The 25,675-nt window shown below is 37.6% G+C and overlaps 3 protein-coding genes and 3 long non-coding RNA genes across 10 annotated transcripts; 1 reads left to right on the forward strand and 5 right to left on the reverse strand.

Moving 5' to 3' along the window:
- The first annotated feature begins 771 nt into the window (after positions 1-771).
- Positions 772-10,245, forward strand: LOC148737811 (uncharacterized). Of its 3 annotated transcripts, none has more exons than XR_015996661.1 (3): positions 772-1,246; positions 7,265-7,342; positions 7,878-10,245. XR_015996661.1 is itself a non-coding variant. In XM_088748768.1 (3 exons), exons 1-2 carry the CDS (start codon positions 1,365-1,367, stop codon positions 7,322-7,324), a joined length of 342 nt encoding a protein of 113 aa, XP_088604894.1. In that variant the 5' UTR covers positions 1,260-1,364; the 3' UTR covers positions 7,325-7,342; positions 7,878-10,245. The 3 variants fall into 3 exon arrangements, 1 of the variants encoding a protein (XP_088604894.1); XM_088748768.1 differs by lacking the exon at positions 772-1,246 and adding an exon at positions 1,260-1,646; XR_015996662.1 differs by lacking the exon at positions 772-1,246 and adding an exon at positions 2,773-2,911.
- Positions 2,026-3,360, reverse strand: LOC148737812 (uncharacterized). Its single transcript, XR_015996663.1, has 2 exons — positions 2,990-3,360; positions 2,026-2,906 (listed from the first exon to the last, which is right to left on the reverse strand). It is a non-coding gene; the product is annotated as an uncharacterized LOC148737812 (long non-coding RNA).
- LOC148737813 (uncharacterized) lies at positions 4,111-9,407 on the reverse strand. 2 transcript variants are annotated; one of them, XM_088748765.1, is made up of 13 exons: positions 9,274-9,407; positions 8,677-8,759; positions 7,870-8,143; positions 7,103-7,300; positions 6,658-6,931; positions 6,371-6,412; positions 5,703-5,762; positions 5,566-5,625; positions 5,431-5,490; positions 5,299-5,358; positions 5,171-5,230; positions 4,974-5,045; positions 4,111-4,672 (listed from the first exon to the last, which is right to left on the reverse strand). In XM_088748765.1, the coding sequence occupies exons 1-13, from the start codon at positions 9,295-9,297 to the stop codon at positions 4,638-4,640; spliced, it is 1,302 nt and encodes a 433-aa protein (XP_088604891.1). In that variant the 5' UTR covers positions 9,298-9,407; the 3' UTR covers positions 4,111-4,637. The 2 variants fall into 2 exon arrangements, with proteins under 2 accessions (XP_088604891.1, XP_088604892.1); XM_088748766.1 differs by lacking the exon at positions 5,431-5,490.
- LOC148737814 (uncharacterized) lies at positions 9,778-11,408 on the reverse strand. The gene is made up of 3 exons (XR_015996664.1): positions 10,936-11,408; positions 10,250-10,400; positions 9,778-9,910 (listed from the first exon to the last, which is right to left on the reverse strand). It is a non-coding gene; the product is annotated as an uncharacterized LOC148737814 (long non-coding RNA).
- Positions 11,409-13,196: 1,788 nt separating this feature from the next.
- On the reverse strand, positions 13,197-13,760 carry LOC148737815 (uncharacterized). Its single transcript, XM_088747852.1, has one exon. The coding sequence runs from the start codon at positions 13,758-13,760 to the stop codon at positions 13,197-13,199; it is 564 nt and encodes a 187-aa protein (XP_088603978.1).
- A 5,893-nt stretch (positions 13,761-19,653) lies between these two features.
- LOC148737816 (uncharacterized) lies at positions 19,654-22,177 on the reverse strand. Of its 2 annotated transcripts, XR_015997077.1 has the most exons (4): positions 21,929-22,177; positions 21,720-21,796; positions 20,880-20,951; positions 19,654-19,869 (listed from the first exon to the last, which is right to left on the reverse strand). It is a non-coding gene; the product is annotated as an uncharacterized LOC148737816 (long non-coding RNA). The 2 variants fall into 2 exon arrangements; XR_015997076.1 differs by having other exon boundaries at positions 21,720-22,177.
- Between the last annotated feature and the right edge of the window lie 3,498 nt (positions 22,178-25,675).

The following is a 25,675-nucleotide window of genomic DNA, read 5'->3' on the forward strand; positions in this document are numbered from 1 at the left end:
AATTATGAGTCGGTTCTGTTAGCAAGTGTAATAAAAGTTATAAATCTAACAGATATTGAGACATCTGCGGAAAATATCTCTTCATTATACAATTTTGTAGTTAGTTCAAGAATTTCAGGGCAAAAGCCTTTTAATTTGTCGTCTAGAACAGATGCACAGATACATGCCAAGTTAGCGCACATGCAAAAAAAGAAAGATTTAGTTTGCGCTCGTCTCGATTCAGAACAACATGATTAATGCACTGCTCGATTGATTTTCCGCTACAGTTTATACAACAAATTTAGCGGGGTTTCATAGCCGGTCTTCCGCGCTTACACATTTAGAAAAAATATTATCGTTGATGCTGCAGGTTATGAGCTATCGTTAGAGTCCTTTGTACTCGGATATAGGCAGTTTAGTTGGATCATTTAGATTTTTGTTATTTAGATATTAAATTCATCTTTAATCACTTAAGTAGGCTACGTTCACTTCACTTATAATCTTAATAATGAACCCCTCGCAATGATAAGCAATGATTTAAATTAAATAATAATTACTAAAGTCAGCTGCAATATCCACCATATTATTTCGAATACTTGATTATTTTGAAGTTTTTCCTTGCTTTTTCATGCCGGGATCTCTACTACATTCAGTTGTGGGCGCTGTATATGGTAATGAGGGACTTTCAATTCTCTATTCCTAATTCAAAAATGCCTATAATGGGGGTCTTTCAGAAATTTTTCAATTTAAATTAGCGCTGCTACAAATTTAGGATTACTATGTTTTGGAAGTCAGTGGAATTTAAGGATATTGTTGGGCAACATCAAAATTAGCACACTCAATGCGATGAACAGCTTCAGTACAGCGGAAACTCGCTAAAAAACCGATGTTACGACGCCCTTTGAATATGGCGACTATTTTTCTTGTTAGTTACTATACCTCACCAAATTCGACTCATTTTTTGGCTTACGCAAGCGCTTGTTTCCCTAAAGAGTTGAATACCTGGAAAAACATGAAATACGGGATTTTGTCAGCTATTTCGGCCGAACTTAAAAGGCTCTCTGTGCCTTGAAATATGTCTAAAATGGACGATCGATCATCGTAGAAGGCGTTCGTGGACATTTTGAAAAAACTACCATATATCGGCGTGGTGAGACTTGGATTATGGTAAATAAAGGCGAACTTAAAGCATCAGAGGGGCCATGATTAGTGAAAAGTGACCTTCCGGGGCCGAACTTCTTTACAAAGGGGGATAATAGGAGTTCTTGTGAGTATTGCTTATTTTGTTTTTTAATGATGTAGTAATTCTTCGTTTTCAATCACGTGATCAAAATTGGAGGAATCACTTCCGGCGGCCATGTTGGAAGATATACAAAGCTTTCATAATGGCGGACGTGACTAGTTCTTCTCACATTGATATTGTATTTGACGACTATTGGTTAGCTTTAGATGATATTACGAAGGCTCGCTATCGTTACAAAGCTCTACTGTATGGTTTTGATCCATATAAGTTGAAAAAGAGCGATTTTTCAGAAGATTTAAGCTTGCTTCCCGCCGTTCAGTACCCGGATATCGTGAACTATTTTAGTGGTTCAAACGTCTTGGACAACCATGTTACAAATGAAATCCTACAAAGCCATGGAAGCTTACAACTTTTTCGTCTCGGGGTGGGTAAACACTCTTAATATCAAGAAAACAGGAGAAAAGTCGAGTCAAGTTTACGACAGTATTACTATAATTTGAGCTTTGGCAAACAAATATTCCAGCTTATGTTGTTTAACTTGAAATAATATACTTCTGTTCTGCATTTGGAGTAAGAGGATAAAATCTTTAAAAGATCTATTGTAGGTCAAGTGTACAGTTTAAAGATGTTTTACATACAAACCTAGGTTTTAATGCTGCCACCAAATACCCATTTTTTGTTTCCAATTAGAAAAAGTAATAAGTCAATTCCTTCTCATGCAGGTTAATAGCAAATGCTTAGCCTTGCATTTGTATCAATGATAGCATCATATATTTTTTCTTAAACCATGTATTCATTGAGAATCAATTGTAAAATTCAACAGTTTATTGTACAGTAGTGACATAAGTTTTCACATTTTAGTCTTTGGTGATATTCTTGCATACTTAATGAGTGATGAAGCTTAACCCATTAGTGCTAGAATGGTTTTCATTCCCATTTCAGTAGATCTCTAAATGCTCTATGAAAATGAAAACGTTTTGCAATGAGGTGTATTTATAAGATTGCTATGCACAACTGAACAATAATTTACAGCTCTAATTGAATGGTACCACCGACTCAGATAGATTTGTCAAGGCCCAGGATACTCTAGCAATCTTGTCAATGGGGGATAATGATTCTCCGGACTTTGCTTTCACCAGGTCGATGGGTAGAGTGCTTTGCAGAATAATATATTTCCTCCGCACAATCCACCTATCGAATATTCTATGAGCAGTTGGTACAGAAATGTTGAACCTGTAGGCTGAGTCTTGTAAAGGCAAGTTCAACTTTGTCCGCGTCAATGTCAACAAAAATTCGTAGAATTGTTGTAAGGCATTTCGCTTTGTCGAAATAACATGTTTACAAACAAGGCTTAATGTATCTTTTAGCTGTGTCTGGATTGTTTTGACTTGAAAGATGTTCGAAAGTCGGTTGATTGAAGTCGCTGGACATCGAGTTCGATTCTACGAGAGTAAACTCTGATTTGGCAGTGGTGGAAGATGAATCTTTGGAAGGTCAGTCGACGTAGAGGCTTCGGAGGCACGGCGCGCAGCTTTTGAGGGTTTATTTTACATGTTCTGGGCTCTTGTTTTAGCTCGTTTTTCTCGATGAAAGCCTTTTGTTGGGTCTTTGATGCTGGAGTGGCCCATGTTTACAGTCGGAGCCCAATCTACATTTGTTGTATCTTCCAGTGCGGATGGCTGTCCTAAGGTAATATTTGCAAATGTTGTGAAGCTATATAGTACCACAAAACTGAGCAAAAAATTTCGTACTTTAGATATGTTTTACCTGACGCGAAATGAGCACTGCAAACACGAGTTCCATCAATCTTTTTTTCGGTGAGATCTTTGCTGTCTCCTTTGATATTTTTGATCCACTGTTGTCTTCGCTCCGCGGAAAGTTTAATAGTTTGCTCTCCCTGATGAGTTATTATTTTGGGTATTCTGAGGAAACTACACTCTTTGTCTCGAGTATTATGATACCCACAATTAAAAACAGCCCAAAGAGTTAGCGTAATAAAAAAAGTCACCAGTTTTAGCTTCACGACTGACTACACGTGCAGGCAAGCTTACGCTTTCGCGTGTTTGTATATCTTCCAACATGGCCGACTTCCGGTTTTTTAACCCTGACCTCAGAGGAAGTGACGTCAAGTGAAAACGAAGAATTTCTCACACAAAGCTTTGTACGGCAACCATTTTTAAATTCCGCAAATCTTTCACACTACGTATGCTCCGCCGCCATTTCGTATTCGATTTCTCGGCATGTAAAATTTTTCCCATTTGTAATTATCAAAAAAGGTCGCAAAGAATATTATTTGATTATGATCCTTTGATAGATAAGTCAGGTTTATGACGAAATTGTTCACAGATTCAAATTCAGAGGCTCTTTCGAATCCGTATATTACCTAATGGCTAGCAGGAGTCACTAAACCTGTGAATGCGTACATGCCAGTACTTCAAAAGTCATGAATTTAAAATGGGTTGTAAATCCATTGCTAAGGAATAAAAGGTAACATCTGATTAACTTTTATGCAAAATTATTCTCATTATTTCACCATGAAAGCGAGGCAATTCTTCAACGTCATTGTTGCTCAAAATTGACTGACAAAAATTTTTTCTATATTCCAATGAAAATCACTCTAACCTTACACTTATTCCAGCATTTGACAATTGGATTTTGACTTTTCTCATAGAATTTTTTGTCAATTGGAGGTGGTTACTAACCATGAAATGAAAATCATTTCATAAGTTGACTGGAACCATTCTGCTCGGTTTTAAAGGTCTTCATCTTTTTAAAAGCTATTTAAAGGTACACAGAAAGGAGAGAAGTTGAAACATGGATGTGATTAGCACCAATCTTGGTTTAAAAATCCTGCACCATTCTTGCTACTCTCCAGACCACTCAAGCAATTCACTTATTGATTTTGATTTTATTGTACTGAATACGTTTTCTATGAATAGCACATCACCATAGTGTAGTCACGTACATATGTATATGAGATATGTAATACATCAATGTATAAAATACCTGAAAAAAATCTTTAAAAAGATGAAAAGTAGAGTTTGGCCCTCTATTTAAAATAACCGTAGCTTAAACGTTCCCTTAACTTAGGAATGCCAATAATTGTTATAAAGATTGCCTTTTTGTGAAATCACAAATAAAATGATGAGCTTGTTTCTTAAAAATACAACAGGTTAAGTCAAGTTTAACTACATTGTATGTGCACTTACCACATGCACAAAAAAATACTCTTTTATCATACCTAAATATTTTAAGGTTGTTATTTGTGTTTCAAATTCCAATAAAAGATTTAAATATGTAAAAATTTAAGATAACTACAATCCGCTGGTGAGCAAAAGCTTAAGCAAAAATTTGGTCTCTGGAGTGAATTCTTGATCCAGGTTGATTGATGTTTAACTCGCAGGCTTTGTTGGTCTCACTTCTTTTCTGTTTTTCCTCTGATTCGTTTCCCTGGAAATAGAGAATACCATGATTGGAAGAACCTTTCTCAAAGCTAGTGATTATAGGTATTAGTTGCTGTTTGAAAATTTGGCCCATTTCAAGCACAGCTTACGTCTTTTCTCAAAAAACTTTTTGTCAAATCAGTGGCGATTTGTAAAATTCTTGAGCTCAATCTACTCAAATTTTATTTCACTGTGTTGTAAATGATGTTGTAAGTGGTGGATTAGGCTTGAATAAACATGTAAACAATGGCAGCATGGTATTGCCTTCTATCTTCAATTATAACATGTCAGTTTGACTATCATCCCACCTGGTAAGCAAACTGGATAGAGGGAATCTTTCAGGTATTCAGCAGCAATTCTTTTCCTCCTGCTTCTTTTAACTGAAAAAAATAGATTTTTATATATATATTATATATTTTGTAAAACAACTTTAAAATATAACCAATGCCTAAAGAACATTTTAAAGGACATTTTGCTCAATGTTTTGTGGGAAAAATGCAGTTACCTCTAGTTTCTTGTGCAATGTCACTTGCTGTCTTGACGGCTGCATCAGATTGATTATTAGCTGAAAGTAAAAAGCAACAGTGATAAATATTTGTGTAGAACAGTTTTTCATAAAGAAAATGCGGTTACCTTGAAAATCTTGTGCATTGTCACTGGTTGTCTCAACAGCTCCATCTAATTGATGACTAGCTGAAAGTAAAAATGCAATAGTGATTAATAACCTTTTGTCTATTACAGTTTTTCACAAACAAATGCCTTTACCTTGAGCTTCTTGTGCATTGTCACTGTTTGTCTCAATAGCTCCATCTAATTGATGACTAGCTGAAAGTAAAAATGCAACAATGATTAATTAATAACATTTGTCTATTACAGTTTTTCACAAAGAAATGCCGTTACCTTGAGCTTCTTGTGCATTGTCATGGGTTTTCTCGAGGGCTCCATCTGATTGATGATTAGCTGAAAGTAGAAAGCAGCAATTATTAATAATATTTGCCTATAACTATCAAAGTTTTTCACAAATAAAATGCTGTTACCTTGAGCTTCTCGTGCATTGTCACTGGTTGTCTTAACAGCTCCATCTAATTGCTGATTAACTGAAAGTACAAAGCAACAATGATTAATAACATTTGTCTATTAAAGTTTTCCACAAAGAAAAACCTTTAGATTCTTGTGAATTGGCTTTTTGCAATTGTCTGTCTTAAAAATTCAAAATAGTTGTTTTCACTCTAGAATTCAACATCTTAAAATATGGCAGAAACCATTTTTCTTGAAGCCAACTTTTGGTTAAAAAAAACTTTCCTTGATGCCTGTTACATTAATGTCATCAATTTGACTTTTTGTAGGATTTGGCTGTTATGAATGATGAATTTTATTCATAAACTTCATGTTAAATTTCATTGAGAATTTCATTTAGTACGACAAAAATTTGGGTTTGCCACTATTTGAGTTGCTAAATAGAACACCTTGAAAGCATGTCCAAGGAATGTTCCCGGGTCACAAAAATATTCCATTGGTACGTAAATATTTGATCACATGATCAAAATTTTTTTGTTCAAACAGCCAGGTTAAAATGTAGGTGAGCCAGTTTTAGTGGGATCCATGTTGTCAATAATTTCCTAAATCAGAAACGGATTCACTGAAATCATATCATCTCCAAAGAGAGAGAGGCTTTTATAATATAACAAATCACTTTTTTACCAACCATTCTTTCCCTGATTTATCTTTGTTTTTCTTCTACCAAATTCTGAAACAAAAGTAAACAAAACGTTAATGTGTTAAGTTGCCACACTTGTTTAATAGCTTTAGCCTCATCAATATTCATACACATTAGTGTTTCAATTAAAACATCTACCTTTTGCAAATAAGAAGAGAGCAAGTGTAGTAACCTCACCAAGACCATTGCTCTACCAACTAAGCTAAACTGGCTATTTACGAGTAATGGATTATGACACATGCAATTAAAAAATGGCCATTCCTCATGAGACTTACTTTTATGTAGTTCTTTTAAGGTTTCTTCTGAGAACCATGATTGTTGTATGTGGAATGCATTCATTTGACTAGAGTTCTTCCTGAAATAGACCTTGCAAGCATGGCCTATTTTCTGAGTCTTAATGAAATTTCGTAGCGAAATTCCAGTTATTTTTGGCGGTGGACTGGTTTGGCCTTCATAGCAAAACTTGATCAATTCATTTACATTGAATGCCATTGTTTCTCTGCAACCACAACTTGTTGGTGAGAAGTCTTGATCAAAAAACCTTAAGACCTGTTTTAAAAAAGGATAAATAAGTGAAGAAAACTGATCAACATGGTTTGATAATTTATTCATGTATATAAGCTCTACAAACAAGGGTTCAAACTAAAAAATATATTAATTGAGCAATTTAATATTGTTTGTTTATTAATGTTTTATGAATATTCAATTAGTTACACTTACCACCTCTGGATCACCCTGAAGCAATTTTTTTATCATGAATGAATCTAGGAATTCTCTGACATCATCATTTGTATGGGTAATGCTTGTTTCTTTACATGGCTTCATCGTCTGGAGTTGTATATAACTTGGTATGATAACTTCAAACATTTTCCTCTCTACTAGCTCAAAGAAATTATTCAAACCAACATCCTGAAGCATCTGAAAAGCAAAATGTATCATTGAATGGTTATGGAATTTATGGTGAGGTTGTGGTTGTGATTTGTTATTAACAATAATTAATTCTCTAAAGTATTCTGCAAAGCAGTTTTAATTGGCTATGATCATAGATGTCAGCTGTAATTACCAGAATTGCAAGCTAGCTAGCTAGAACCTCAATTTCAAGCTAATGTTATAAATTAAAACAACTTTTTAGTGGAGTAACTTGCTTAATGCATGCAGCATGACTAAAGTGAAAAAGTATAAAGGGTACAAGATCACTTGGTCAAGCTGCATACAAAGATTACAAGAGGAAAAATGAATCCATGACAGGGAAATGTTTAATAAATTAATCAATGAATAGCTATTTATCTTTGCTTAAACCAAACTTGTACTTGATTGTTAAGGTTGTAATCAAATTATGCAATATCTTCATTAATTTAATTGTCTATTTCAAGAATCATTTCCATTCAGGGTTCAGGGAAACCTAAAATAGCAGAAACTTTTTCAGTTTCCCAAGGCGTTAAGATTAATAGAGATTCAAGCGTATTACAAAATTATTTTTTATTTACCTTTTTAGTGACATACAACAAGAGGGAATAGGAAGCACTTGCCCTCTGATCCAAATCTGGAAAGTCATCTTCCAGCTTTGCAACTATGGATGCAAAATCTTCATCTTGCATGCGATTGTAAATGTAGTTTGAAGTGTTAATGGTTACGACGCGCACACTTTTATGTGCTGTCTTCATGGCTTCCCTCAGTCCTCTCTCTGCAGAATGGCGATCCATGCCAGCTAGCTTAGGGTTAGGGTCTTCGAAGATAATCCTAAGCCATCTGCTTTTATATCTATAGCATTTATTAATAAATTAGCAAAGTAAGAAAGGAAATAATCTAACAAATCCTTAAATGCGTATGATGGGGAAGTTAGCTATCTTTACAAACATTACATTTTTTTATATTTAATCAACAAAACACTAATGCTGGAGGTTTTCAAAAGATGCACATGTTTCTAGGTTTTTCACTCTACTTTGGAAAATGAATTTGCATGAAATTTTGTAAAATGACTAAATAAAAAAACAAGGCTTGGAATTATTATAAAAATGTCAACACAAATGGCATGTTGTGATTTAATCAGTTGACAAAATTTCATGCAAAGCCATTTTCCAAAGTACATTGAAAAACATAGAAACGTGTGCATGTTTTGAAAAAGTTCAGCATCAGATGCGCGAATACTGTTGAAAAGTTCTTGATACACATGAGTGTAGAGCGAACTAGCGCAAAACTCAGAGTTAGAGGAAATCGTGTGTTTAGTTGTTTCAACTTTAACATTTAAGCTAGAATTTATTAGATTAATAGAGTTGAAAAAATTTACAACTTACTTCAAATCTCCTAAATCAAGATTGGTGGTGACCAGTGGAACTGTACGTGGAATGTAGGTTTTCCTTACATTTGCACTCCCACACTAAGGAAAAATAAAAACTGAATGTTATCCTATGAATCCATGAAATAAATATAACATTCAAAGTTTTATTTATGTCAACTCGACAAAATTCTTTGTTTGTGGGTATCATTTATCTGTATGAATAAATGGAATCATGAAACAAAAAACCAAGACTTGACTGCCAAAATTCAGTTTTACCGTACATGTCTATAGACCTAATCATGGTAATTGGTTAACAATACTGTTAAAAGCTCTCAATACACCTATGTTGAGCTTAATGTGATTACACAAGGCAACGCATGATTGTCTATGAATCAGAAAATTCTGTTCATGTACTTGTGAGGCAGATTTAAGCTTGTATCTTTACAACAAGTGTACAAACACGATAATTTGAGTCACAGAGAATCATGTGTTGTTTAAAAACCCTATACTGTATCAATATATCTACAGTTGATTCTCAGACTTTTGGAAAAATGGTATATATGTATATATTTATCTGTTAACTCCTATGATATACAGGCTTCAGCATATTTACCGCATTGTATGAATTCACCGCCATGTTTTTTAGTGTCTTAACACAAGAGCAATCATCCCATCCAAAAGGGATGGTAGAGATTCCTTGCTTGGTCTCAATGAATTTCGATGTAGCCTCTGAAAGTAATGACCCAAACAGAATAAAAGCAAATGCAGCAACACTTACTGCTTTTCATCAATATGATAAAAATGGGTAAGAGGAAAAAAAAAACTGAAAATAACATACCATAGATTCATAGTGCTTTTTGGCACTGTAACACTGATACTACTGATTAATAATCATAAAATTAATAAAATAGGTATCGCGTAACTTTTTTCACTCATCAGTTCAAATTTCTTTTATATGCATGATATAGGAGAGGTTCTATTACATATCTACTTTGATTTGAACTTACCACTGATGCAGTCATTTTTTTTCTCCAAAACACTCAGGGCAGCTTTCATGGCTGTGGTTTTTCCTGATACAGGGCAACCCTTGAGTACAGGTATAGAGCAACCATCAAACTCTTGAACAACCAGCTCATAGTTTGATGCAATTGCAGATGCAGCATGCACCATGAGAACCTGGGGGAAGTTGTTCTTAAAAATTTTTGCTTCTGCCATAAAGAGATTCTTTAAAGATTCTCCTTCATCAAAGTCTGAAAAAAATTATCAAAGATAGAAATAAAATATTCTTGCCTCGTAACATTCAAAAGGCTTATCTTAATCCATTAATTTACTGCTCTTTGTAAATTAGTGAAAATTATATGAACTTCTAATATACCCCGATTATTGCTTATTATCTAGATTAGATTAGATTAGAATACCTTAGATAAACCTACTGTTTATCTAAGATACTACTGAAAAATAGTATCTGTCTCTTACAAGCCATTTAAGCCTCTGCCTTGGGCCAATCTTAGGAATTCGCTTGTATGAAACAAACAATAATAAAGATAAGATAAGATTGGTAATAAAATTTTTCCTTCATTATCAATTACCTCCAGTGATGCAATTAATCACCGGTAGTTTTTCATCATCCTCAATGATCACATAGGTCAATTCACTTTCTGGAATCAGAACCCCTGAACCATTGATTTGGACTTGGTTATTAAAAACCCAAGTACTTGAGTCATCTTGCTTTCCAATAACCTAAAAAAACAAACAAACAAAAATTGAAATGATGGATAATAAACTTTCATAAGCCCCAAATGACTACGTGATATTTAATACCTTTTAACAAAGTATGAGCATGCCATCGGGCCATTCCATTTAAAATCCGCACCCTCACCTCTATTGAAGGCCTCCCTGTAACACCCCTTCAGAAGAGTACATTTTCAACCTCCTTCAGAAATCACCTTCTGGAATTTCTGATTAGAGGAGTTAATACCTTCCACGGATTTATCTAGAGAAACCATTGGAAACTTTGTATGAAGTTTAGCCCCTTTCAGAAACTACCCATGGGAACTTCAGTTAAGAGTACTTCTGACCCCTTTGGGTTTGACCCCTATCAGAAATATATAGTATTTGAAATCCTCCCCCTCAGAAATTATAGGCCTTCAAGGGGGGGAGGGGGGAGAGGGGGTGGGTGTAGATATCGAGTGGAGCGGTTCATTTCATTTACATACCAAAAAGCAATATTTTTATCTTACAGTAAATAACTAATAAATCTAGACAACTCTTTTACCTTCACAGGCGTAAAACGTTTTGGGTTCGTTCCCTTTACATAATCTGTGCATAGCTTGTATACATATTGAGGGAGGAACGTGTCCTTTGATGATTGAGCCACCCAAACTGCCTTGGATTTGCTAGTTAAAGCATGGATTATGGATCCGTGGTTGCCAAGCTGGCGGTTGGTGAGGAAGAATCTCCTAAAAAATTGTTTTATAGTATATTTGTCTGGGTAATCAAATGATTTTTCTCCTGCGATTTATAATAAAAAGGCACGAGTAGATTTTTTGAAAGGCTAACAACATTGCATGAGCACGTAGGGCGAGTGCAATCTGTGGTATTTGAAAAAATTTTACAATTGCCTATTTATTCCAAATTGCACGAGAAAAATCATGTGATAATGTACATGATATGATAATATACATGATAATACATGATAATATACATGAAAAAATATGAGGCAGCTTATCATAATCATTCAGAGGAAAGCGCGCGCGCAGTGCAAAAATATATGGACATTGACATTGACCAATTATACTGACCAATCAGAATGTCCGGTTTGTTTCTTTCTTTGCACTGAATTAAACCCATTGTGCACTGAATTACATTCAAACCTCTCTTAATTGGCCCTCTATTCAGCGGTTACCCTTTATTAAAAAGGAAACTTATCAAATTTCCAAAATGTAAACTTGAACTCAATTAAGCGGTCACCTCTATTAAGTGGAGGCGGTAACCATTTAGAATTCCCAATTGGCTAATTTTTATTGTATTTCACCTCTATTAAGCTGTCACGTAGTCAATTACAATGCGTCATTTCAGGATATTTTGACACAATGATACGCACATCATGTCTAGTTTCTTTCAACAGCTCATACAGAACAACATGATATACATAATAAACTAATAACAGTGGTTTTGTTTGGGCTAATAGACCTTCGACGGCCCACCGCAGTGCACGTAAAATTCTATTTATTAACTTCGCTTGCAGCCAACCTAAAGAAAATCTGCCACCTTTAAAGATACATCCGCCAGGAACCTCGAGAACGTAGCGACCTCCTCAGTTTACCTGTTTGCTCGTTTACCCTTGATTACTTTTGCATAGTTCGTAGGCCTCTTTAGAAACTCGCTAAACCACGTAGCCTTATTAAACATGTTTCAATTATACTACATTTTGGGAAACCTCTCTTATGCGGTAAATGTCTATGAAGGAGGGAGGCATTGAGATTTTCGTTTCTGCGGTTTTGGCTGTTTTTTGGATCGGTTTTTAGGTTTTTGTGCGAAAAAAGTTCGCTTTTTCGGTTTTGATTTTCAGAGCGGTTTGCGGATTTTACGTGTTTTTGCGTTCGGTTTTCGGTTTTTGCGAAAACTCTGATGCGGTTGTCGTTTTTTTCTTTTTGACCCCTTTGGAGGTGAAAATGTAGCGGTTTTGTCAGGTTTGCACGTGGTTTTCGGTTTTGCTTACATTTTTCGTCGGTTTTCCGCTTTCCCAGAGAACCCAAGCCCCCCTCATTAAGTGGTAAGTTGGCTCATTCCGGCGGGTGATCGCTTAATAGGTTTGAATGTAGCTCTCATTTGCACTAAATTAAATGAAAACCGCATTCATTTTAATCAATAAGAAATTAGAAACTTTTTCATGTATATTATTAGATCGCAACGAGTTAAGTATTAAAATATAACTGCCGAACGAAATTGAACCTTCGAAAAAACACGGGGAGGATCAGTAGGAAAGCCATAAATATAATGTTTTCAACTCCAGGACTACGATATAAGAAAAGAGGAACAGCATTTTGCCTTGGATGGCTTGCATTTTAAGAGATATTTTTAGATTTTTTCGCATTTATCAACCTTATCTCTGAGTAGTACTGCCAGAAAAAAAAAAATCCGCAAACCTATTTTTTTTTTTTTTGCATATGCAACAAAGCTGCCCTAATTGTTTCTTACTTGTTGTGAACTGCTCCATCGTTTTGAGGATCTGTGACGGCGAGATCCAGGTTTAGAACATAACCCATGACTTGTCCATCATCAGCAACGTAACCACACACGTTTATAACAAAATTGGTTACACATTCAAATCCGGAGGCTCTTTCGAACCCTAGTACGCCATCTCTAGCAACAAGTTTGTAGTGATCTACGACCTCTCTAGCTTCTTCGTCGTTTGAAGGCGTGGAGCTGATCGAGCAATCCATTTTCTGCGCTAGAGTGTCAGAGTGCGACGTGGCGTGTTGGTCCGAGCGTTTTATATCTTATAAAATAATCAAGGCACATTCCAAACACTTGTCAATCACGATATGACAGGAACAAGGTAACAAGATTTCGTTTCCTGTTTTTGACATTGATCTCTGAGGGGTTTGTGTTAATGAGGGCCTTCGGGTAGCCAATCATTAGCAGATTTGCTTTGAAATTCTCAATTTTCTCTTCGAATTTTGTTTTGGAAGAGTTTGTTCTCAGTAGTCCTAGGGCCTCCCCTTTAATGAAGCCTTTTTTAAACCCTTGTGGGTGAAAGGAACTAAAATGCGTATACTGAAATGTTTCAGTTTGGTTAAAATGAGTACGCACATCAAGGATTTTTTCTTTTTTGAATCTTTCGCCTTTGAAGGTGTAGGTGTCCAGGAATGTTATTTCCTTATCGGAAATTTCAGCCGTATACTTTGTCGTTGAGTGATGATTGTTTGCTTGTTCAGTGAAGCTTTCTATTTCTGCTTTGTTTGTATTCCATGGCGAGAAGATGTCGTCTAAGTAGCGTTTCCAAACAAAGGGGTTTAGCAGGCTTTTGTTAAGGATTTTCTTCTCTACCTTATTCATTAATATATTAGAAAAGGCGAAAGCCATTTTCGTGCCCATGTGTTTGAAGGTAGTTTTTTCCATTAAACTGGAAAGAATTTTCTTGCAGAATTAGTCTAATCCCTTGTTTTAGTAGTTGTGCAGGGATAGGAGTTTCGTTTCTATGGAATAGTTCGTATGCTCTGCATACAGTTTCTATTCCCTCCCCTTGCAGTATATTTGTGTATAAGCTCGTCACGTCCACTGAAACAAGTATTACTTCCTCTGGTACTTTCGTATTTTCTATGAAATTGACGAAGTCTTTCGTATCTTTAATTAATGTACGACTTTATCTTTTATGCAATCAGCTGAAGGAGTTTGTCGACAAATTATGATAATTTCTCCGTAGGGCCATCGCACCCCGATACTATCGGTATGCCGACTGGTGCAGGCTTGTGTATTTTAGCTAGAGTGTAGAATTCAGGAATTAGGGGCGGGTTTGGTGTCTGACAAAGTCATTTTTTAGTAATGTCTTGAATATGATAGCGATACTCATAGGGTGGGTTGTGGCAAAAATCACGTGTGCTGTAGTCATGTTACAAACACTCGTTTCTTTGGAACGAGGCGAGGGGGCGTTACTCCCCAAGGAGTATAGTCAAAAAGTGGCACGTATCTTCAATTTTAATCAGCGTCTTACTTATATATCTGTGTTTTTCGTGTGAAATTTGTCTTTCACTTCCCCAGAAGAAGGTCCGTGACTGCGACCGAAACGTCAGGAAAAAATTTTTTTACCCTTAACTGATTTAAGAAACGCTTATTTGAAACTTATTTGAAACTTATTTGTATTTTAAAATGTTCTTAACACTCGTTTCTTTCTTCATATTTTATTATGATTTTTAATTATTTGGGCGTCACTCCCCAAGGAGTATATTCCTACTTGACTCTTGCCAACAAGAAAAAGTGGCACGTATCTTGAATTTTAATCAGCGTCTTGTTCAACTTATTGGGATTATCCACTTCCTATTACTACCTCATTTTTATTTAATTAATTTAGTTATTTTAGTTAAATTAGGTGTAATTTTTCTTTATTAAAAAAAAGAGGTACCCTCGAAAATTTTACCCTCGCCCTCGACATGAAAACCTCGAACCTTGACAAAAAGTTAGGATCTTTAGTGGTTCTAACAAAACAAAGAGTTAGACTCGTATTTAGTTATGGCATGATTTTTTCATCCATATTACCAGAACGTATTGTTACAAACTTGTATGCCAAATAAATGTTACTTTATTGATTCTGAGTCTGGCGTGCCTGTGTCACAAGCAAAGCTCTTCGCATTTTTCAGGAGCGGTCGAAGGCTGCGTCGGGACCTGTTCGGTGAAAAAGCTGTTGGTATAATCTCCTGGGAAACTAAAGATACAAGAAATTGGTATTGTATAGATTGAAAAATTCTGTTGCTTTATTCGCAATTCATTTTCCTGGCAAAAATTCTATAGTAAAACAGGAACCTATAATTCTTTTGAATTGCTGCTGTAAAAGTATATTTCTTAATGCGGAAAAAGCAAAATCATCTAAAAATTGATCATCGGAGTGGGAATTCAGCTCCTGCTTTATAACAAGGCTAAGAAAAATTTCTTGGCAAAAGTTTTTAAAGTTCCTGGCAAAAGTTATTTTTTCGCTCCTATCATGAATTTGCTGGGAGAAATTCTTATCGTACTTTTCCTAGCTGGATGGAATAAACTACTATTTCTTTCGTTGTAAGCTCTTGAATTTTTTCCACCATTTTGATGAATTCTGCCTTAACATCTTTAAGCAAATGGTGGTAGGCCTCCGTCGGTCAAGGTCGAACATGGGTATGGCATCCTAATTGTGTGCTTGGCTGGAGCATCGGCGACTATGAATGTGAAGACCAATGCGTGAATGGTCTTCACAATACGTGAATACAAATCCTTCCATTATAATTAATAGGAAAAATAAGTTTATGCCAAAAAGACGAAAAATAAATGATAATAATAATAATAATAATAAAAGAAATCATAAGCAAAAAAAGCCCCTTAGATTTAGTCGAAATTTGACCACTATAGGAATGAGAAAGGAAAAAGAAAACAAGTCAACAGCCTTAAGAAAACGACAATTGAAAAGTAGAATCTGCCGAAACCACGAATGGCTGAAGAAGAATAGAATTCCAGGCAGGAAATCCATTGAGAGGTATACGATTGTAAGAATTTGAGCAAAAAAGAAAAAGGGAACAAAAAGCTCTTTTAATAAAAATATCTTGACTAAAAAAACAGATACTGTAGCTTAAGTCTATGGCAATAAACTTAGTCAATTGCCTTGAATTGTAATTTATTCCAGCATCCAGTAAAGACTAATTAAACGAAGATGTTTCTGCCTCGAAGCGGTATTGAAAAATTATTTGAGTAAATGAGAGGCCGGTATTAAAAGCCGATGGTTTATCGCCCTCTGTTTTTTCATTTTCTAGAAAAGTGTTGAGTTTTTCCAAGGAAGAATAACCTTCTAATCTTTCCTTTTCCAATTTTTTCTTTCGGGTTTAGTCTGCTTCATTTTGAAGAGAAGAGCTGTTTGAATTTCGCTGTTATTACACCTTTCTGCAAAATACAAGTTGAAAGTAACAAAATAATACAATCTAGTGATAGCGAGTGATAGCTGGCGATAGCCAGTGATAGCTAGTGATAGCCAGTGATAGCTAGTGATAGCCACTGATAGTCAGTGATAGCTAAGGATAACTAGGGATAACTAGTGATAGCCAGTGATAGCTAGGGATAGTCAGTGATAGCCAGTGATAGCCAGTGATAGCCAGTGATAGCTAGTGATAGCCAGTGATAGCTAGTGATAGTCAGTGATAGCTAGTGATAGCCAGTGATAGCTAGTGATAGCCAGTGATAGTCAGTGATAGCTAGGGATAACTAGTGATAGCCAGTGATAGCTAGTGATAGCCAGTGATAGCTAGTGATAGCTAGTGATAGCCAGTGATAGTCAGTCATAGCTAGGGATAACCAGTGATAGCCAGTGATAGCCTGTGATAGCTAGTGATAGCTAGTGGTAGCCAGTGATAGTCAGTGATAGCAAGTGATAGCCAGTGATAGCTAGTGATAGCTAGTGATAGCCAGTGATACCCAGTGATAGTCAGTGATAGCTAGGGATAACTAGTGATAGCCAGTGATAGCCTGTGATAGCTAGTGACAGCTAGTGGTAGCCAGTGATAGCAAGTGATAGCCAGTGATAGCTAGTGATAGCTAGTAATACTCGGTGATAGCTAGTGATAGCCAGTGATAGCCAGTGATAGTAAGTGATAGCTAGGGATTACTAGTGATAGCCAGTGATAGCCTGTGATAGCTAATGATAGCTGGTGGTAGCCAGTGATAGCCAGTGATAACCAGTGATAGCAAGTGATAGCCCGTGATAGCCAGTGATAGCTAGTGATAACCAGTGATAGCCAGTGATAGCTAGTGATAGCTTGTGATGGCCAGTGATAGCTAGTGATAGCCAGTGATAGCCAGAGATAGCTAGTGATAGCCAGTGATAGCCAGTGATAGCTAGTGATAGCCAGTGATAGCCTGTGATAGCCAGTGATAGCTTGTGATGGCCAGTGATGGCCAGTAATAGCCTGTGATAGCCTGTGATACCTAGTGATTGCTAGTGATAGCCAGTGATAGCCTGTGATAGCCAGGTGATAGCTAGTGATAGCCAGTGATAGCCAGTGATAGCCAGTGATAGCTAGTGATAGCCAGTGATAGCCTGTGATAGCCAGTGATAGCTAGTGATGGCCAGTGATGGCCAGTGATAGCCAGTGATAGCCTGTGATAGCCTGTGATAGCTAGTGATTGCTGGTGATAGCCAGTGATAGCCAGTGATAGCCAGTGATAGCCAGTGATAGCCAGTGATAGCTAGTGATGGCCAGTGATAGCTTGTGATAGCTAGTGATAGCTAGTGATAGCTAGTGATAGCCAGTGATAGCTAGTGATAGCCAGTGATAGCTCGTGATAACCAGTGATAGCCAGTGATAGCCAGTGATAGCTAGTGATAGCCAGTGATAGCTAGTGATAGCCAGTGATAGCTCGTGATAACCAGTGATAGCCAGTGATAGCCAGTGATAGCTAGTGATAGCCAGTGATAGCTGGTGATAGCCAGTGATAGCTAGTGATAGTGAGTGATAGCTAGTGATAGCCAGTGATAGCTAGTGATAGCCAGTGATAGTCAGTGATTGCTAGGGATAACTAGTGATAGCCAGTGATAGCTAGTGATAGCCAGTAATAGCTAGGGATAGTCAGTGATAGCCAGTGATAGCCAGTGATAGCTAGTGATAGCTGGTGATAGCCAGTGATAGCCAGTGATAGCTAGTGATAGCCAGTGATAGCTAGTGATAGCTAGTGATAGCCAGTGATAGTCAGTCATAGCTAGGGATAACTAGTGATAGCCAGTGATAGCCTGTGATAGCTAGTGATAGCTAGTGGTAGCCAGTGATAGTCAGTGATAGCAAGTGATAGCCAGTGATAGCTAGTGATAGCTAGTGATAGCCAGTGATAGCTAGTGATAGCTAGTGATAGCCAGTGATAGCCAGTGATAGTCAGTGATAGCTAGGGATAACTAGTGATAGCCAGTGATAGCCTGTGATAGCTAGTGACAGCTAGTGGTAGCCAGTGATAGCAAGTGATAGCCAGCGATAGCTAGTGATAGCTAGTGATAGCCAGTGATAGCCAGTGATAGCCTGTGATAGCCTGTGATAGCCAGTGATAGCTAGTGATAGTCAGTGATAGCCAGTGATAGCCTGTGATAGCCAGTGATAGCTAGTGATAGCCAGTGATAGCCAGTGATAGCTAGTGATAGCCAGTGATAGCCTGTGATAGCCAGTGATAGCTAGTGATATCCAGTGATAGCCAGTGATAGCCTGTGATAGCCAGTGATAGCTAGTGATAGCCAGTGATAGCTAGTGATAGCCAGTGATAGCCAGTGATAGCTAGTGATAGCCAGTGATAGCCTGTGATAGCTAGTGATGGCCAGTGATAGCCAGTGATAGCCTGTGATAGCCTGTGATAGCTAGTGATTGCTGGTGATAGCCAGTGATAGCCAGTGATAGCCAGTGATAGCTAGTGATAGCCAGTGATAGCCAGTGATAGCTAGTGATAGCCAGTGATAGCTTGTGATAGCTAGTGATAGCTAGTGATAGCTAGTGATAGCCAGTGATAGCTAGTGATAGCTAGTGATAGCTCGTGATAACCAGTGATAGCCAGTGATAGCCAGTGATAGCCAGTGATAGCCTGTGATATCCAATGATAGCCAGTGATAGCCTGTGATAGCTTGTGGTAGTCAATGTTAGTACATTAACAGCGGGTAGAGGGGTCATCTAGGACATATGATGTTGTATACATGAAGTCTTTAATACATAGTATTAATAGGTATTAGTTATTGGGACCTGTTATGGCCCTTACATGGACGCTTTACCTTTGACTTGTAGCTCTTAAAAGGTGGATTTAGAGGGCATGAAGGAACGGAATAGTATACCATTGTCAATGAACAAAGTTGCCTCGATTTCGTTGTTAACAATTCAGTTAGGACCCTGAGTAATGGGAAAAAAGGGCATTTTAGAAGACGAGAGAGTAAGTAACCAAGACCCCCTTCCCAACATAGTCACACTTATCTGAATAAGAATAATTCGTTACTGAGTATGTAAAACATGCCTACTATCTCAAAATGTGTATACATGCCATATTACAACTGTAATCTACTTGAGAGGGGACTTTTCATTGAAAGGAAGCCCTAATTTAGTTTTCCTAAAAGCTCTCGGTGGCCAGATCTGATTGGTTTTAGGATTATACTGAAAACTTGTGCGTGATAACGGTATAACTGTGCATTAATATACAAAGCCCATCCTTAGTTTAGCCACTATGGTTTTATACTCTGAAAGGTATCTATGGGCAGCGCGAATAGTGCAATTCTCAACTTGCATGATTAGGCTGACTGCATTACTTGTCTGTAAAGATGGGGGAAGGGACGCTAATCCGAGAGTTATGGGCATTGTCTCCTTTGAATTTGGAATTCACTCACGGTGAAGCTTAATCACACGTACGCCTTGAATAATAGTAGTTTGTTCATACTCACAGGAATCGAATACTTGGCGCGATATCTTTAAATTGCTCGTTGCTCACTGTGCGGATTTTGTTGAAGTAAAAGCTTCTGTAAACGACGATAGAATGAAAGGGTAACTCGTCAATGACAAACATTAGAACATAAAGTTACATTAAAAAAAAAAGCCAATATAAGTGATTGTGAGAGAGCACGAGTAACACCGAATGAGCACGAGTGACCACAAATGACCACGAGGGAACCCCGAACGATCATGATTGACCACTAGTTACCATGAGTAACCACAAGTGACCGTGGTGACCACGAGTGGCCACGAGTGACCACGAGTGACCACGAGTGACCACGAGTGACCACGAGTAACCACGAGTAACCACGAGTAACTCCGAGTTACTATGAGCGACCACGAATGACCACTACTTGCCATTAGTGACTCGTGTGATCAAGAGTAACTAGTAAGCAGTAACTAAAGGAAGGAAGGAGTGGTGTCATCTTCCTGCTTCCCACCACACGAACCTTTTATCCGGTTTCAATCACTCGTCACCGTGACGAAGAGAAGAGTCTTCTCTGTCAACTTTGCATCTTTGCTTTTTTTTTCGTTTGTTTTGTTTTTATCTTTTATTTTCTATTTTAAGGTATTTTTTTTGTATTTATCGCTCGTTTTCTTCCCATTCATTTCCCTAACTCAATTTCTTCTGTCTGCCGGGATTCTGGACGGAAACGGACTAATTGGGCAACAGTTTTTGACAGCGAAGTAGCTCTGGGAACTACGCTTTCAATGAAGGAAGTGCTACATTGTTTGCATATGTCAGTCTCCGTGAGTGGTTTATCTACGTTGAAATCAGAAGTTTTTGGATGAAGTCACCTGATGATAATGAGATTATGATGTCAGCCAAACATATCACTTCTTGGTCACCCTTGGTTGTTAATGTTCACTCATGGTCATTTGCTGTCAATCGTGGTCACTCGTGTGTAACTTTTGACACAACCTACTCAAATGACGGAGATGCAGAACATGCCGACGACTGCACTCTCACAAGACCCCAGTTTTGCAGTGCTTCATTAGCGTCGATTAAAAATGCTAATGAGAAACAGAGACTTACATGAGCTGCATGTTTGTTAAGTCTTTAAAAACTCCACGCTGTAGGTACTGAATATTGTTCTTATAAACAGCCCTTGAACGACAAAGAAGACGGATCATTATTACTTAAAGTACAGAAAACTCTAGAAGCAAACTTCCATTGCAAAAAAAACTTCTAATAGCTTTATCAACTCTTCCGCGTCTTATTATAAAAAAATATCTTTATAAATTATGTGACACCAAAAAGGAGATAAAAAATACCTCACTGCTTGGGACTACTTAAAAAATTAGGTAATGGCAGTTAACGGTTGCCTCGCTTCATCCGAGTATGAGTACGCGCTGATTTATATATGGGAAAGAATCGCTACGTCCTTTTAATAATTGTCTTTTTTTTTCTGTCAGGTGACATCATGCCAATGAGATCAGAGTTGGCAGTTGCTATCTTGGATGTAATAGCAACTTCAAACTCGAGCAATGTCATACGTGACTCTGGTAACTTCCAAGCTTAAGGTGTCTGAATCTAAGCCAGCCAAGGCACACTAGTTTGAGTAATTCAACGAAACCGTATGTAGAACAAGGGTGAAGGAATAAGTCTGCTCACTTTTTGTGTCACGCCACAGATACAATTTAACTTATAATTTAGAATTACTTATTCCTCAAGTATGTGTTCTTTATTTTTTTCGCAATCCCACATCCCATAACAGAAAATTTAAATTAACCAAATAATACGACAGCCGCTAATGAACATTGCCGAATTACAGATGATCAGATATCTCGCGAAAGGTCAAGAATTTTTACTGGTGCAGTTAGGTATAGTTTCAATCCGCCATCTCGTTCAAATAAAATTGTTGGGTTTACTTACTGAGCTCGTCTTTCAATTTGGACAAGCCTCGGAACTGATCCGGTGACAGGGTTACGAGGCTGTTTTTCTCCATGTATCTACGCGATAAATGAAATACACGAGACGCACTGTATCACTATTTGACAGTAAAGATAATTTTAAATAATTGGTTGGGCTTAGAAACGTTTATCGTCGGGTCTGGCTAAGATCATTGGTATAAGTTTACTCACCTCATATAAACGTTCTTCTTGAAATTATTCGTGCCTTGTTCTTCAGCAAACTGTTTCACTGCTCATCAAAGTTGTCCAAAACTTCATTAAAAGCATCGCTAGCCTGCTTTCACCGGGACGAGAAACATTTTGATCACACCACACTTGCACTGATTGTTCTGACCGCCGGTTATAATGGTTTAACGACGGTATATACTCGGGGTGTACATCATTATAGTTATGATTAAAAAATATTTAAAGAGGGAGCCCAGTTCGCCGTAGCGGTTTTCAGTGAGGCCCTCAAAATTAGCAATGTATGAAATACGTAGTCACGTAATTGATAAGTAAAAGCTCACGGTGGAAATTATGAAATATCTAAAATATGACATGAACAGAAAATAATAAAATCGATGTGCAAGAGATGACACACTAAAGCCGATGTAAACTAGCTGTGCCTAGTTAATTTTAGAACATAGTTAGCAGAGCCGCGCAATCCAATTCATTACACGTAAGCGTGGTCAAAATCCCCATAGCGCACGCTGATAGCGTGAGCAAATCGCTTCGCCAGAATATTTTTTTTTTCGCGCGAGCGGCCATTGTTAGCGCGGGGAAAAATAATATATTTTGCGGCAATAATGTATACAAACAGAGACTCGGCCCACCAGTCCCAAAACGAAGACAATTTTCCGACCTTTTCCCTTGGGTTAGGGTTCTTAAATGTGGCAGAAAAAAAGAAAAACAACGGAAAAGGAGACTCGGCATTAGCGCCGTCACGATTCGCTTCACTGTTCGAGGGTGAAATGCAACAAATTTTGACAGAAAGACACTCTGGTAAAACCAAACAAATGACAAACTGGTCTGTTTCAACCTTCAAAGGCAAGCTTAAAATTTTCCGTTTTAAAAGTGTTAAATATATATTTACAGTTCTCGGGAATAGTAAAACTCACGGAAAAATTGTTTGCGAAAGGATTAACACATTTAATTACATCAAACTACAGATGTAGCAATAACAGTCTTTCTGTCTGGTTTTCCTTCATGAAAATAACTTTCAAATGGTTTCTTTTTAAACTCTAAGAAAATTTTTTTTATTTTAGCTTGGTGTAACGAGAAACAAAACAAACTTCAATGGAAAACATGACGGTAGGACAACTGGACACAAACCTGCGTAGGTTCTATGCCGAGGCGAGGAACAAGTCCGGGGAATCCTATAGCAAATCCTCTCTCTTTGGTTTCAGGCACTCTATTGAGAGATACCTGAATGCACCACCCCTAAGCAGAGGGCTCAAACTGAGTTCAGATCCTCGATTTAAACGATTAAATGAAATGATAAACGCTCAGATAGTCCGTTTGAAGAGCCAGGGCAAGGAAAATGTCACCCACAAGCCAGCCATAGAGAGCGAAGACTTGATAAAGTTGAGAGCATCGCCAGCCATTGCACTGAGTAATCCACTCACCCTCCTCCTCAATGTAGTGTTTCACGTTATTTTATTCTTTTGCCGGAGAGGAAGAGAAGGTCAGAGGCAGCTGAAGAAAACGAGCTTCAAGTTTGAAGTTGATGCGTCGGGAAGATTTGTCACAATGGCACTCATAAAGCGACAGAAAATGATCCCGGAGGAGTGACTGATGTATCCAGCCACGACAAATTGTCAAGAATGTATGAAACACCTGAAGAGAACGACGGATACAAAGCTTTGAAGTTTTACATGGCCTAACTCAATCCTCAGTGCGATGCTTTCTTTCAGTATCCGAGAAAGAATTCTAAGTGGAACTATGACGATAAAGTCTGGTTCGACGCCCGACCAATTGGTGGCAACAAACTCGACGAGATGATGAAAAGCATCAGTGACGAAGCAAAACTCTCCAAAATGTACACCAACCACAGCGTCAGAGCCACCGTAATCACCTTACGGTCGAATGCTGGTGTAGAGAACCGCCACATAATGGCAATCTCTGGTCACCGTAGCGAACAGAGTGTTTTACATTGCAACACGCAGCCCTCGACATCACAGCTCTGTACCTGCAGCGAAGTCCTTTCGAAAGGCTTGACCTCTGACAGATCCGAATCTCTTGCCACTGTAACCGCCATAAACATACAGAAAGAAGTGCAGGAAAACGGCCTCGTTGTGTTCACTACAACTGAGAAAACCACAAGCGGCTTCGGATCTTTCTTTAACAACTGCACCGTTCAAAATGTCCACATCACTCTTGGATCAAATTTTAGCCACACTTGTGGACATTTACTGTTATACTGTTCTCAGCGTTTACTTAGACCGTTTTGCAATGGTCTATTCTCGGCAATCGATGTACTTTTAGAAGCATTTTGACTTACGTTAACTCTTCTCTTGCGCGAAGTGTTCGTTTTCTCAGAGAAACAGAAAATGTGGCGTGTTGTAAATTAACCAATTAAACCGCAAAGTTTCTTCTCTGTCGTTAGGAGAATTTTATATTTAATCAGGAAATAATTGTTAAATAAAAGTTCCATTCTTGAGCTTGATTTCTTTTTTAAAAAAAAAGAATTAAGTATTTAAACGCAGTAAAATAAAGCTCGAGCCTTAAACAGAAAACTTGAAATAAAAACTATTCCCTATTTTGCTTAATATTGCGGCTTACCGCGAACAATCAATTCTGATATTGTTGTCCGTTTTTCGTGTCAGATTTGATGCAAAATTCCACCGGCTATGTTCTAAAACAATTGGTTCATGCTTTAGCGTGCTCTATCGAGTTATGGAGCACGCAGGAAGTTTGGAGAGTACTCAAGAAGCTAGAGTTACCCTCGGCTATCGCCTCGGGCAACTCTTACGCTTCTTTCGTGCTCTCCAGACTTCCCGCGTGCTCCATAACTCGATAGAGCACGCTAAAGCATGAACCAATTGACAATTAACCCACTTGATTAACCGCGTTGTTTTTTTCCCTGTTACGATTTTGAACATCATTATCATTATCATATATCGCTTATAGCCTCATGGGGAGGCGTCAATGAAGTAGTGTGTGGTATTATATTTTGGCATATAAACACTAATGAAATACTTGGCGAACTTTCGCGCACCGTGAAAGTAACACGGTATCTTCACAAGTGAAAATATCACCGTTACTAAGGTTCCATAATAAATTGCACCTTTTGCAGCCAAAGCGAAATGGTCAGGTTTTTTTGTCAGTGTTTATATAATAACTAGAAAAAATTCAGATGTCGAGGATCGTGTAATTCCTATCACTAACTTTCGTGAATTTCTGTGAAAGAGTCTAGATCAGTTAGCCCAGTTAGCCCAATGGATAGTGCGCGTGACTGTTGTGCGTTCAAAGTTATTACCTTTCTGAAGTTGTTAGAGTCCGTGAAAGATTTGTCCGGATTTGAAGCGTAAGTTTTGTTTTCAAAGCTTTGAAAACCATAACAATGAAAATATCCGTACCGCTTAGTAATGCGCTTGAATGATTTATTAAACATTGTCTATGGTTCTGAAAACGGATTAAGACTCGGGCGAGATCGGGCTCTCTTTCTGTTGTCGTTTAACAGTTAGAAGCGATGGAACCAAGTAAGGAAATCAACATAAACTTAAGGTCTTAAATGCTCGGAAAATATCTTTATCCTTCAGTTGCTCCAATGAAAGCGTAAGGAGCGATATAATCCTTATAAATATGAACCGCAGTACAGACAAGCATCAGTGAACTGAGGCGACAAACTGCTAACTAAAGGTAATTCAACTACACACGGAAAGATAATAGGGAGATTTTTTATATCCGGGTTGATGGTTTGGTCAATTAAGTGACAGC

This window comes from Stylophora pistillata, chromosome 2 (assembly GCF_964205215.1).
Source record: "Stylophora pistillata chromosome 2, jaStyPist1.2, whole genome shotgun sequence".
Taxonomy (NCBI): Eukaryota; Metazoa; Cnidaria; class Anthozoa; order Scleractinia; family Pocilloporidae; genus Stylophora; species Stylophora pistillata.

Bases quoted from the DNA above. Each gene is read 5' to 3' on its own strand.
- LOC148737811 (XM_088748768.1), top strand. From the start codon at position 1,365: ATGGCGGACGTGACTAGTTCTTCTCACATTGATATTGTATTTGACGAC. The intron at 1,647-7,264 runs GTGGGTAAACAC...CCTCTCTACTAG, and splicing joins TACAACTTTTTCGTCTCGGG to CTCAAAGAAATTATTCAAAC.
- LOC148737813 (XM_088748765.1), bottom strand. From the start codon at position 9,297: ATGGCGGTGAATTCATACAATGCG. The intron at 6,413-6,657 runs GTAAGTCTCATG...CTTTTGTTTCAG, and splicing joins CTTAAAAGAACTACATAAAA to AATTTGGTAGAAGAAAAACA. The intron at 5,359-5,430 runs GTAAAGGCATTT...TTTTACTTTCAG, and splicing joins CAATGCACAAGAAGCTCAAG to CTAGTCATCAATTAGATGGA.
- LOC148737815 (XM_088747852.1), bottom strand. From the start codon at position 13,760: ATGGGCACGAAAATGGCTTTCGCCTTTTCTAATATATTAATGAATAAG.